This window comes from Elephas maximus, chromosome 20, assembly GCF_024166365.1.
Source record: "Elephas maximus indicus isolate mEleMax1 chromosome 20, mEleMax1 primary haplotype, whole genome shotgun sequence".
Taxonomy (NCBI): domain Eukaryota; kingdom Metazoa; phylum Chordata; class Mammalia; order Proboscidea; family Elephantidae; genus Elephas; species Elephas maximus.
Window position 1 is genome coordinate 33,963,714 of NC_064838.1, and position 13,521 is coordinate 33,977,234.

At 44.5% G+C, this 13,521-nt stretch overlaps 1 protein-coding gene across 3 annotated transcripts in view; it reads right to left on the reverse strand.

Annotated features, from left to right (window-relative positions):
• The window catches only part of SRGAP3 (SLIT-ROBO Rho GTPase activating protein 3), a 333,060-nt gene that overhangs the window by 30,466 nt on the left and 289,073 nt on the right, over positions 1-13,521 (reverse strand). For all 3 annotated transcript variants that reach the window (XM_049863437.1, XM_049863436.1, XM_049863435.1), the window contains exon 15: positions 4,931-5,065. In XM_049863437.1, the coding sequence (XP_049719394.1) occupies positions 4,931-5,065 (135 nt within the window). The remainder of the gene's footprint in view (positions 1-4,930; positions 5,066-13,521) is intronic.

The window sequence follows — 13,521 nt, forward strand, 5'->3', positions numbered from 1 at the left end:
GATAACGACAAATGTTGGTGAGGATGTGGGGAGATTGGAACCCTTATCCACTGTTGGTGGGACTGTAAAATGGTGCAACTACTATGGAAAACAGTATGACACTTTCTCAAAAAAACTAGAAATTGGACTGTCCTATAATCCACCAATCCCATTCCTAGATATATACCCTAACCCAGTAACCCAGTGCGTCGTTGGATATATACCCTAGAGACCTAAAAAATAATGACAAAAACATACATATGCACACCTATGTTTGTTGCTGCTTTATTCACAATAGAAAATAAATGGAAACAACCAAAACGCCCATCAGCAGATGAATGGATAAGCAAATTGTGGTATATACAACACCAAAGTGTTGAAGAGCAAAGATGTCACCCTGAAGACTAAGGCGGGCCTGACCCAAGCCATGGTATTTTCAATCGCATCATATGCATGTGAAAGCTGGACAATGAATAAGGAAGAAGAGTTAACGCCTTTGAATTGTGGTGTTGGTGAAGAATGTTGAATATACCAACCCACCACCATGGACGGCCAAAAGAACGAACAAATCTGTCTTAGAAGAAGTACAACCAGAATGCTCCTTAGAAGCAAGGACGACGAGACTGCGTCTTACATACTTTGGACATGTTGTCAGGAGGGATGAGTCCTGGAGAAGGACATCATGCCTGGCAGAGTACAGGGTCAGCAGAAAAGAGGAAGACCCTCAACGAGTTGGATTGACACAGTGGCTGCAACAATGAGCTCAAGCATAACAATGATTGTAAGGTTGGTGTAAGACCAGGCAGTGTTTCGTTCTGTTGTGCATAGGGTCGTTATGAGTTGGAACTGACTTGGCAGCACCTAACAACAACAACAACATACGATGGAATACGACGCAACTGTAAAGAACAACGATGAGTCTGTGAAACATATCATAACATGAATGGACCTGGAGGGCATAATGCTAAGTGAAATAAGTCAAGCATATAAGGACAAATATTATATGATCTCTCTTTTATAAGAAAACAAGAATAGATAAATATAAACCCCAAAACTCAATGCCATCAAGTGGATTCCAACTCATAGTGACCATACAGGACAGAGTAGAACTGCGCCATAGGGTTTCCAAGGAGCGGCTGGTGGATTTGAACTGCTGACCTTTTTGATTTAGCAGCCAAGCTCTAAACCACTGTGTCACCAGGGCTCCAGATAAATATAGAGAGACCAATATTCACTGATGGTTATGGGGGCAGGGGAGAGGGAAGTATACTTTATTCTGTAGAGACTAATTATTTTTGGTGATGGGAAAAGTGGAACTGAATGTGGATGTAGTGAGCACAGCACAATCAAAGTAAAAATGAGTGTTCGAGCACATATGGATGGGTACAGGAAAATTGGTATAGAAGTAGGTACAGGTGTGTACATAGCTGAGGACAGATAGAAGTATCTACAGGTATGTGTTAATACAAATGTGTGGGTGCAGGCACATATATTCATTGAAGGCACAAGTACCGATACTCCCCAGACATAACTAAACACCTTTCAACATTGGTTTTCTGAGTTTGAAGGCTTAGAACCATAGTCTCATGGGACAACTCAATCAATTGGCATAGCATAGTGCGCAAAACTCATGATCTGTGTCCTAGGGAAGTGAGCGGCTTCTAGAGTCTTAAAAGCTTGCGAGCGGCCATCTAAGACACAACTATGGGTTTGTACTTGCCAGTGCAAAACAGTAAGAAGGTAACCAAAAGCACAGGGAAGAAACAAGTCTACTTGAGTGTCATGGATTGAATTATGTCCCCCTAAAAATGTGTGTATCAACTTGGTTAGGTCATGATTCCCAGTATTGTATGGTTGTCCTCCATTTTGTGACTGTAATTGTATGTTGAGAGGATTAGGGTGGGATTGTAACACCACCGTTACTCAGGTCACCTCCCTGATCCAAGGTAAAGGGAGTTTCCCTGGGGTTTGGCCTGCACTACCTTTTATCTCTCAAGAGATAAAAGGAAAGGAAAGCAAGCATGCTACCAAGAAGGAAGCACCAGGAGCAGAGCATGTCCCTTGGACTCGGGGTCCCTGCGTGAAGAAACTCCTATTCCAGGGGAACATTGATGAGAAGGCCGACAGGGAGAGAAAGCCTTCCTCTGGAGCCGACACCCTGAATTTGAACTAGTAACCTACTAGACTGAGAAAATAAATTTCGCTTTGTTAAAGCCATCCACTTGTGGTATTTCTGTTATGGCAGCACTAGATAACCAAGACAGTGAGCTACAACATCATCTACCCTGAGACCAGAAGAATTAGATGGGGCCCAGTTGCCATCATTGACCATTCTGACTGGGGTCACAATAGTTGGTCCCAGATAGAATAGGAGAAAAGTATGGAGCAGAACTCAAATTCTTAAAACAGACAAACTACAACAGTAGAGAACAACAAAGAACTCCCTGAGACTATGACACTGAGACACTCTTTAAACCTAGAACAAAGCCTATCCACTGAGAGGATATTACCCATAAGATGAGTGCCTTACTCAAAAACCATCACTACGAGACCAAAAGGACAACAATTACTCAGAAGCAAAGATGAGAAGATAAGAGGCACGGAAACTAGAGTGCTGGAAAGGGAACAAACAGAACACAATTAAAGAGAACGTTGACACATTGTAGTAAATGCAACCAATGTCACTGAACAATTGGTGTGAAAATTATCAAATGGGAATGTAACTCGCTGTGTAAACATCCACCAAAACTTAATAAAATATTATTAAAAAAATTAGAAAGTAAAACAATGTTACTAATTATAGCTAGATATTCCTACCTACGAAATTTCTGAGGCTAAGGCCTGGCTCTGTGTTTAAAAGGGAGATTGGCAGGTGAGGGCTTCTTCTCGATGTCATGAGAGGACTTGGGAAGAAACCAAGAAGGACTTTCTGGTTCACAGTGTGATTCGAGGTCTGCAATGTCATGACCTTGTGCCCAGTGGACATCCCTGTCTGCTCAGGACCTTGTTCAGGAAGTGGACTACTGGGAGTTCTGGAGTCATGGATTGACCAGGTGACACAGAGCTCAGAGAGAGTTGGGGACTTTGTGGTGCAGAATTTCTGAGATGTGATTTGGGTCTGGAAAGATGAGCAAGAAGTTGCATGAAGGGCAGAAGGGCTATGGAAGAGTCTTTTGTGCAGGCCTCCCTCTCCTCTTGCCACCTTCGGGGACAACTTCCTTGCTGCAGATCTCTCCCAGCATGCCTTAAGTAACATCCCTAGTGAAATTGGGTGTGGGACAATTTTAAGCATTCTAAAATAAAGGTTTATTAAAAAAAAAAAAAATCCTCAAGAGGTTGTCTTGGATTTTTGGCATCTTACAGTCAAGGTGCCTTGACTTCAGCCCCCAAGATTGGGCTCTTGCCTTGATTCACAGAAATATACTAATCAGCTAAGTGGTAACTTTGGTGAAGGGTAAGACAGTACACAATACTGGGGAAGTCAGCACAACTTGACCAAGGCAAGCTCATGGATGCTTTATAAGCACATTCAAACTCCCTGAGGGACAGAATTACTGGGCTGAGAGCTGGGGACCATGGTCTTGGGGGACATCAAGCTCAATGTACATAACACAGTTTATAAAGAAAATGTTCTACTTTGGTGAGTAGTGTCTGGGGTCTGAAAAGCTTGCTAGCGGGGCCTAAGATATGTCTAAGATACTCCACTGATCCCACCCCATCTGGAGCAAGGGAGAATGAAGAAAACCAAAGACGCAAGGGAAAGATTATTCCAAAGGGCTAATGGACCACAACTACCACAGTCTCCATCAGGCTTAGTCCAGCACAACCAGGTGGTGTCTGGCTACCACCACCGACTGCTCTGACAGGGATCACAATAGAGGGTCCTGGACAGAGCTAGAGAAAAATGTAGAACAAAATTCTAACTCACAAGAAAAGAGCAGACTTACTGGTCTGACAGAGACTGGAGAAAGCCCGAGAGTATGGCCTCTAGACACCCATTTAACTCAGTAATGAGGTCACTCCCGAGGTTCATCCTTCAGCCAAAGATTGGATAAAAACAAAACAAGGCTATATGGGCACAATAGCCCAAGGGCAAGGACAAGAGGGTAGGAGCAGACAGGAAAGCTGGTATTGGGGAACCCAAGGTTGAAAAGGGGAGAGCATTGACATGTCGTGGGGTTGGCAACTAATGTCACAAAACAATATGTGTATTAATTGTTTAATGAGAAACTAATTTGCTCTGTAAACCTTCATCTAAAGCACAATTAAAAAAAAATACTAATCAGCAGGACTCTCACAGCTAGCAATGTCAGAGGAGGCACCTAGTCAACTTATTTTCACCATTTCCCTTGTTTTTCATGCCACTGACCTGACTCCCAAACCTTCCATGGCTCCCCATTACCCAAAGGAAAAGGTGCAAAACCCTTGTAAAGCATTCAAAGTCTGCCCATTCTTGCTCCATGCACTGGCTGGGACACTTCCTTCTGGTCCTACTGGTCTGTGTCCTCAACCTCTGCAGGATTCCCTGTATCCACTCCTCCTGAAAGACTCTCCTCATACCACTCTCTCAGCTCTGATATGTGAAGCCAAGTCCCCCTCTGCATCTTCTCCTCTGAGCCATTGCCTTTAGCTCTTTTGTTTTTGTAAGGAATGGTATTTAGAGACCAAGATCTAGGTACTAGATGTGCTCATTGTACAGGAGTGTTATAAACGGCTTCTAGGCCCTTTCAGTGTCCAGTGTGTGTGTGTCTGTGTCTGAGTTCATAACAACATTCCACAACTAGATTTTAAGTTGACTGAGGACAAGGGTCATACTTATTTCATAATATCCCTTCTCTTTGCCTAGCACAGTGGTGAGCTGTAGCACAACTCAATAAAGAATTGTCAAGGAACTGATCATTCCACCAAGTTAAACCCCCTCGCCTGCCTGCCCCTTCCCATTGGTACTTACTAATAGTAGATATCAAATCTTGAAACCTTTCCTTAGGAAAGAGCGGGTTTTCCAGTCCTCGGAAATACAGTTTTAAAACACCAGCAACTGAATTGATATCTCGTTCATTTTGATCATCCACAAGCGGGTCTTCACCTGAGTGGAAACAGGAGAAGATGTTTCAGCTTGGTAAGGAGGCAACCAACACATTGATGGCAGGAGATTTGTGCTGGCCAGCCTGTGCTGGAGGAGCTGTCGATAGGACAAGCCTCACTGACACACACCCATTCCCAGCACACTTAAAGGTCTCTCTGCAGCTTTTTAATTTGAAAACATTCAAATATAAAGAAAAGTTGTAAGGATGAAATATGTACACCCATTGCCCTTCATTTACACCAAACAATTGTTCAAATCTGGCAATATTTGCTTTCTCTCTCTTTATTTATATTTATTGCTATCACTGCTCAACTGTTTGAAAATATTTTGTATACCTCACAACATGTCACTGTGAAATATTTCAACACATATCTCTTAAGAATAAGGATGTTCTCCTACATAATCGCAATACTATTACACCTATGAAAATTAATAGTACTTCCAAATATCATGTAATGTGCAGTTCACATTCAAATACCCCCAATTGGCCCCATGAGGTCTTTTTTGGATTTTTTAAAAATCTCAGATCTCGTCAATGTTCACACAGTTCACTTGGTTGTTATGTCTCTTTAGTCCTCTAAATGTAGGATAGATCCCAAATTTTTGTCTGTTTGTTTTTTATAAAGGCAACTTTTTTGAATAGTCCAGGCCAGTAGTCTTGTAGAAAGCCTCCCATTCTGGGTTTGTCTGATTGTTTCCTCATGATTAGCTTCAGGTTAAATACTTTTGGCACGAATACTACATGGGTGGTATCACTGACACTTTATTACATCCCATCAACAGCCACATAATGTCAGGCTGTCCTGCTGCTGGTGATGCCGTTTGGTCACTGGGTGAAGGTGGTGGTCTTCAGGTCTCTGCATTTGAAAAGTATACTTTCCCCTCTGCAATGAGTAAGTGATTTGTGAAATGATACTTTGAGACTGTTTGCATATCACCCTCAACAGTGTTTCACCCAATGGTTTAAGCATCCGCAATGACTTCCACCCAAATCAGTGATTACACTGCTGTTGCAAAATAAGGATTTCCTGATTGTCATTTCTTTTAGCCGGCATTCTTCTGTGAGGGACAGCTTTCCCCCTGCCCCCACCCCTCTTATTATTTTAGCATAGACTTATTTTTTAATTTTTAATTCAATGTACTGTAATCTATTACCACCAGTATTCTTTTGGATGTTCAAATTGTCCCAAATTTGGCCATGAGGACTCCTTTCTTGTGTCCTTTTAGTGTGACCTCTTTATTGGGCCTTTTCTTGCTTTCTGGCACAAAAGATTTTCCTGGATCACCTTGCCCTTTTCTTGACCCAGATCTGGGATCAAACATTTCTTCAAGGAGCTCTGTTTCCTTTTTGTAGGGAATGGTATTTAGAGACCAAGGTCTAGGTACTGGGTGTGCTCATTGCTACAAGAGTGTCATAAACAGCTTCTAGGCCCTTTCAGTGGATACTGTGTGTGTGTGTGCATGTGCACACACGTGCATACGAGTTCATAACATTGCCAATTCATATTTAAGATACAAAATTTCCCTTACCTTCATTTTATATTGTATATCTTTTTCTTACAGTGCAAATCCTGGTTCCCAATAACATTACCATATTTATTTGCTTTATCCTACAATGTACATAAAACAGACTGACAATTTTAATACTAATATTACTACTAAAATAAACCTACTATATAAGTTTAAGATCTCTCTGCAGGTTTGTGTGCCTGCTTGTGGTGTGTTTGTGTGTGTGTGAGAGAGAGAGACCATCTCCTTATCTGATATTTCCCATTTATGACAACATTTATGACCATTTTGTACCTTAACTGGGAGCCCATATGACGAGGTGGGGGAAAGGAGAAGTGCCAAGGTCTGTGAGAGGGATGGAGGTCACTGATGGTTCATATTACCTAGGTTGGGGGGGAGGAGCTAGGCCAGGCCTGCAGTGAGTGTGGGGCGGGCAGGTGGCATTGCAGGAGGTGTGGGTGGCCAGGCTGTGAGCAAGTGGGATGTAGCAGGAGGCAGGTCGGGGGCTCAGAAGTCCCTTCTTCCAAAGAGGCTTCTCTGCCACTTCCTCAGCCTATGTTGGGCCCAGGTGGTTGGGGCTCACCTGCCGGCAGGCCTGGAAGCCACCTGCCACTGAAGCCTATCTCCGGGGCCATTGGAGTGGGAAGGTAGACAGAGAAGATGTGGGGGTCCCAGTGGCAGCCTGGAATGAGGCCAGGTGATAGTGGGCCCCTGCTGCTCCGCAGGTGACAAGCAACCCCTGACCACCACCACCACCCCTGACCCCCATAGGCTCCACAATGGTGGAGAAGGTGTGGTGCGGCAGGGGGGCCTGCCACACCATGCGAATCCTGAGACATGCCAGGGGCACCCAGCAGGCAGTGAGCAACTGGGGTGGGGACACCAGCACCAAAGACAGGGCCTGGCCCCTCTTGTGTAACGCAGAATTTGACATCAGGACCTCGTCTTTGGAACATAACCATGTTGATAAGTGAGGGTTTGGTGTATAATTAGAAGATAGGAATACATTAGTGGTTGCCTAGGGCTGGGAGCTGGGGATTGAGGTTGGAGGAAATAGAAAGTACTGCAAATGGGTATGAATTTTTTTTGGGGGGGGGATGATCAAATTTTTCTGAAGTTAGTCGATTACGGGGATGGTTGCACAACTCTGTAAATACACTAGAAACAGTTAAATTGTACCCTTTAAATGAACAAACTTTATGATATGTAATTGATATCTCAATCAAGATGTTAAAAATACATGATCACAGTACATATTCAAAGGTTATTCTCTATGTAGTTATGTTACAAATTTGATACACAGTTAGCTCATTTGTTTCTATTTGCATTCAATTTTAGGGATTCTTTTTAGAAATTTTTTTTTTTTAATTTATAGTTTTGAAAAAATAAAACATTCACATGGTCCAAAAGTTAAAACCATATAAAAAGTTGCAGGCAGGGAAGCCACACTCTTATCCTTCTCCCCTCTACACCCCACAGTAAACCATTTTCATTACTTTCTGGTTTGCCCTGCTATGTCTCTTTCTGTAAAAATAAGAAAATACATACACCTGTTTTCATTGCCCCTTACTTCTTCCATAAAACGTAGTATACTACTATATACACTCATTTGAATCTTTTTTCCTTCACTAAACGATGTTGTTAGTTGCTGTTGAGTCAATTCTGACTCATGGTAAACCCATGCATGTCTGAGTAGAACTGAGCTCCATAGTATTTTCAAGGCTGTGACCGTTCAGAAGCAGATTGCCAGGCTTGTCTTCCGAGCCACCTCTGGGTGGGTTCAAACTGCCAACCCTTCAGCTCATAGTTGAGCACTTAACCATTTGCACCACCCAGGGACTCCTTAACAATAACAATAAATTCTTAAAAATAATTTTTAGAAATCGCTGTATATTGGCTCATAGGGATCTTTCTCATTCTTTTTTCTTTTCTTCCTAATGGCTGCAAAGAACTCCATTTGATGGACAGACCATAATGTATTTCACCAACTGCCTATGGATCGACATTTGACTTCTTTCCCATATTTGGCTATTATAAATATTGCCACAGTGCATAACATTGTGCAGGCATTTTTTGTATTTGTAGAGGCACATCTCTGTGGTAAATTCCTAGAAATAGGATTGTTGGGTCAAGGGTAAATGCCTACGTAGTTTTATCAGCTATAGCCAAATTTCCCTCCTTAGAAGGACTCCATTTTACATTCCCACCGGGAACATAGGAGAACGCTGTTTTCCCATAGGTCTGCTCACGGAGTGAATTTTTGCCAGATGGATAGGGAAGAATGGTATTTCAGGGCAGTAGCACTTTTCAGTTTAATCCGGGGTTGCTGAGCTAGTTTGTCACTGGGAGTCTCCCTTGGGGAGTCGAAAGGAAAGCAGAGAGCCATCTAACTCCTTCCTGAAGGTGTTGAGAGGCAGCTGTACAATGGACACTCCTCCTCGCAGCACAGCCCAAAGCCCACCTCTCAGACTTCTCAGACAGACCACAAACGAAGAGCGGGACCAGAAACTCACTCTCAGACCTCTTTATTCTGCCTCCGTAGGAAGAGAGCTCATGACCCCATCGGGGACTCTGCTAGCCCCAATATGCTTTAGTGTGAATTAGAGAAACGGCCCCCTTCTTCCAGCAGACAGTCCGGTACCAGGGCTCACAGCTTACAGAGTGTGAGCTGGCATTTGGCTCCCACCTGCCCTTTGGCTGGCCCCTCTGTGCATAGCCTGAATGACTATGCGTGGTGGCCCTGACAACCTCTCAGGTGTCCCCAAAGGAGAAGGGGAGAATGCTCACCCAACAGGATTTCTTTGTGGAGAAGGAAGAGAGAACACATTAAAAAAAAAAAAAAAAAAATTGTTCTCACATTGTACTTACACAGTGCCAAAGAAGACCTCCCAAACCTTCTCCCCTTCAAGATTGCTTAGGCCCCCGACACTCAAACAAGCAGACAGACAATGCAGCTCCAGGTCTCCTAATGCCAGAGAGATTCCTTCTGCTATCTGTGGTTTTCTAATCTATCTGCTGTCTGTCTGCCTACCTGCCTATCTATCTTCCTACTTCCTTCTTTTGCAGCAGAACCTAACCTTTTTTTTTCCTAAGAAAAAAATTCATAAGACATTCGGACGGAGTTGTCTTAGCTGTATGGGTAGAGGAAGAGGATCCATGGCCTACATCCTCAGCCTCCCTCTCTTTCCCTGTAGTGGTCCTTTGAGGCCCCTTTGAGGGGCCCTAAGGAGTTCAAAAACTGCACTATACTCAACTGTATCCCTATTAATTAAATTACTCCTGTGGCCTCATGACTCAAAGGCACATGAATTCTTTTTTTCCTTATTGCCTATGTGCTCCCACTGTTAAACAGAATTGACGTGTTGGCTTCATGTACATATGGATACACACCAATAAACAACATCATGATAAATGAAAAGGAAATCGAGGTTGTCGTGGGTTTCATTCTACTTGGATCAATAATCAATGTCCATGGAGGCAGCAGTCAAGAAACAAAACAACTTATTGCATTGGGCAAATCTGCTGCAAAGGCCTCTAAATATTTCAAAAGTAAAGATGTCACTTTGATAATTAAGGTCGTCTGATCCAAGCCATGGTCTTTTCAATCCCTTCATATGAATGCAAAAGCTGGACAATGAAAAAGGAAAAGACAGAAGAATTGATGCATTCGAGCTGTGGTATTGGCAATGAATATTGAATATACTGTGGACTTCCTGAAGAATGAACAGATCAGTCTTAGAAGAAATACAACCAGAATGTTCCTTAGAAGCAAAGATGGGGAGATTTTGGCTCGCTTGCTTTAGACAAGTCATCAAAAAGACCAGTAGCTAGAAAAGGACATCACGGTTGGTAAAAAAAAAAAAAAAAAAAAAGAGGGTCAAAAAAGGTGAAGGAGACCCTTGACACAGATTGACACAGTGGTCAAAACAATGGACTCAAACATACCAACGATCATAAAGATGGCAAGCCCTCTTGGCATCACCTGGTTATACCCCTCTTCTTGGGGCAGGAAAGAGATCTTAGAAGGGCCAGACCCACAGTCTAGAGTGTGGAGTAACTTCAGCCCCAAATCCAAACCCCATCTTGACCTACACAGGGTGAAAGGGCTATCGATCCCCTCCCATCCGTTGTCCACACGAGGAGAGACCCAGCAGCTCTCATCTCTGTGTACAAACAGCACACCGGGGAGAGGTTTGTGAGGAAGGCAGAGTGGTGGAAATGACCTGGGGAGGCAAGAGCCCCAGCTCTCCCCAGGGCACCGCTGCTGATTCCAGCCTCCCCATTATGTTTTCTTCTTAACCTTGCCAGAAGATTACAGAAAGATCTCAAAACTGGAGCAGTGAGTTAAAGATTTATTGACAGCACAAACATAATCCTAACTAAAACCCTGGTTGACTCGTGTCAGGAGGAAAAGAGAGGAATAATAAGCCAAAATGTTATAATTTTTGGTAAGTTTACAGAAAAGAACTGTGCTCCTTTCAAAAGCCTTTTGCAAGGAATGGAGGGAAGAACTTCTTCCCTGGAGAGAGAAAAAATGGAGCCAAGAAGAACAAGATCCAAATCTCTTTTAACAAGTGGTCAAAATGTAGGCACCCAGTAGGGATTGGAGCATTTAAATTTCAAAACTAAAAAATAAAAGGAAGAAAGGAAAACACAACGCACTGGTTTGAGAAGAGAACTCATCACAGGTTACACCATGCAGGACTTGAGGAGGTGCTGAACTGTGCTTGGCTCAAGCCACACATGTAACACGGAAACGTGGTGAAAAGCAGCAGGTGGAAAAAGAGAGAAGCGGAGTCTGAGGACAGGTGAGGGAGTGTCTGAAGGTACGGAGCCAAATGCACAGCAACTGAGAATAGGTGATTCATCCATGCATGACATGCACGGGTTTTTCTAAATGACATATGCCAGGAGCTATTCTTTTAGAATAAGACACGCTCACTGTAGGCTCAGGTGAGGCAGGAGGGCAAGGCTGGCGAGAGAATGTGATTCATTTGGGACTGATGAGAGAGGGAGGGGGGCCGACTGTGTACGTGAGGCAAAGAAAAACCAGACACTATGATCTACAGCTGAGCGTTTGGGTCAGCCAATCTCTGCCCAGCCGTGCTCTGCCAGGCTAGCCAAGGCTTGTTAGGAAAACAGAAGTCTTTTAAATTGCACATCACCCTTGCAAGGCACCCAAGCAAGTGACAGGGGGTGCTGGCCTTAGGAAATCACATTCAAGAGGGAAGTGCTGTGGGGTGGGGAGAGGGTCTGGCTGCCTGTTATAAAGAGGCACCTATAGAATATGGAGAAGCAGGGAGATGCTGGGCAAGGCACTCGCCAGGCTGGAGGCCCATGCAGTGTGTGTACCCATGAGACCCAAAGCAGGTCACAGAGAGTTCTGCATAACTGATGAGTCCAGGAGGACAGAACCAGCAAAGGTTCCAGACCATCCCTCTTATTTACAATGAACACAGGACAGCTGGGTTGCTAAGGAGTTTGGGGGAGATAAAGAAACAAAACTCTCAGTTAGGTGGCCCAGTGAACTCAAGAGAAGCTCAGGAAGATGATGAGTGGCACTTCTGTCAGGGATGCTGATGGTGGGCACAGTGCCTCTTCCTTTCTGGCCTTTGCCCATGTTGTTCCCTCGGCCTGGAATGCCCTCTCCCTGTCCTTGCTTCTCCTGGCTCTTACTCTTTAAACTTCCGCTCAGGCATGTCCTTCCCCAAGAAGCCTTCCCTGGCTTCACTAACCCCATCCCCTGCTCTCCTTCCATCCAAGCTGGGATAGAGGCTTCTAATCATGCTGAACCAAACCCGTTGCCATGGAGTCGATTCCAACTCATAGTGACCCTGTACGACAGAGTAGAAGTGCCCCGTAGGATTTCCAAGGAGCGGCTGGTCGATTCAAACTGCTGACCTTTTGGTCAGCAGCCCAGCTCTTAACCACTGTGCCACCAGGGCCCCCTAACCATGCTACCCAGTGCTTTTCCATCATTGCACTGCTCATGCTGTCTGCTTCCTAAACTGTCTCCCCCACCGCCAGTGACTGTGTTGTATTCATATTGTATTTCCAGGGCCTAGTCCATTACATCTGGAGTCCCTGGATGGTGCAAAAGGTTAATGCCCTTGGCTGCTAACAAAACGCCGACAGTTCAGGTTCACCCAGAGCCTCCATAGAAGAAAGGCCCAGTGATCTACTTCCGACAAATGAGCCACTGAAAACCTTCAGGAGCACGGTTGTACTCTGACTCACGTGGGGTTGCCATGAGTAGGAAATGACTCAACGGCAACTAGTTCTTTTAAGCCTGTTACTTAATGAATAAGTAGATGACTACATGCCTGAGTAGGAGGTGGGAGCAGGAGAGTTCTGGGGCTCTGGTTCTCAGTGCCCAAGATCCTGGAGAAGATTCCAGAACTGAAGCCCGCTTGGGCCCCAGGAGGCCACTGAGCACCACATCCCGCCATATCCACCTCTCTGTGCTGGGATCCCAGTCACAGGGCCTGTGGTGGTGATGGCTAGGGCTGGAAGAATGTTTTCTCCACTCTGGAGCTACACCACAGGATGGAACTGGGAGCACAGGGAGGCGGAAAGATGGCTCAGGAGGCAGCCCCTCCAGGGGAAGCCCTATAATGGGCAGGGAGGATTCTATGGCTGGAGTCCCCAGGGAGAGGTCTGCTCAGAACACAGCCTAAAGGATAAACCACTGCCTCCCAGGGCTGTTAGGAGGATTACCTAAAATAGCGGGTACTACAGTGTTGTGTAAATTGTGATGTGATGTACTACTGGGTTTGGAATTGGGGTCCTCAGACCAAACTTGATACTGGACCCACTCAAAGAAAAAAGTAGTAAATCTGAGTCAAGAAGGAGCAGACTGGGGAGAGGTGATCTTACCAAAATGCTGGAAAACTGGAGGCAGAGATATAACTGGGATGCCCATATATGAATTCTTTCCTCCTCTGGGA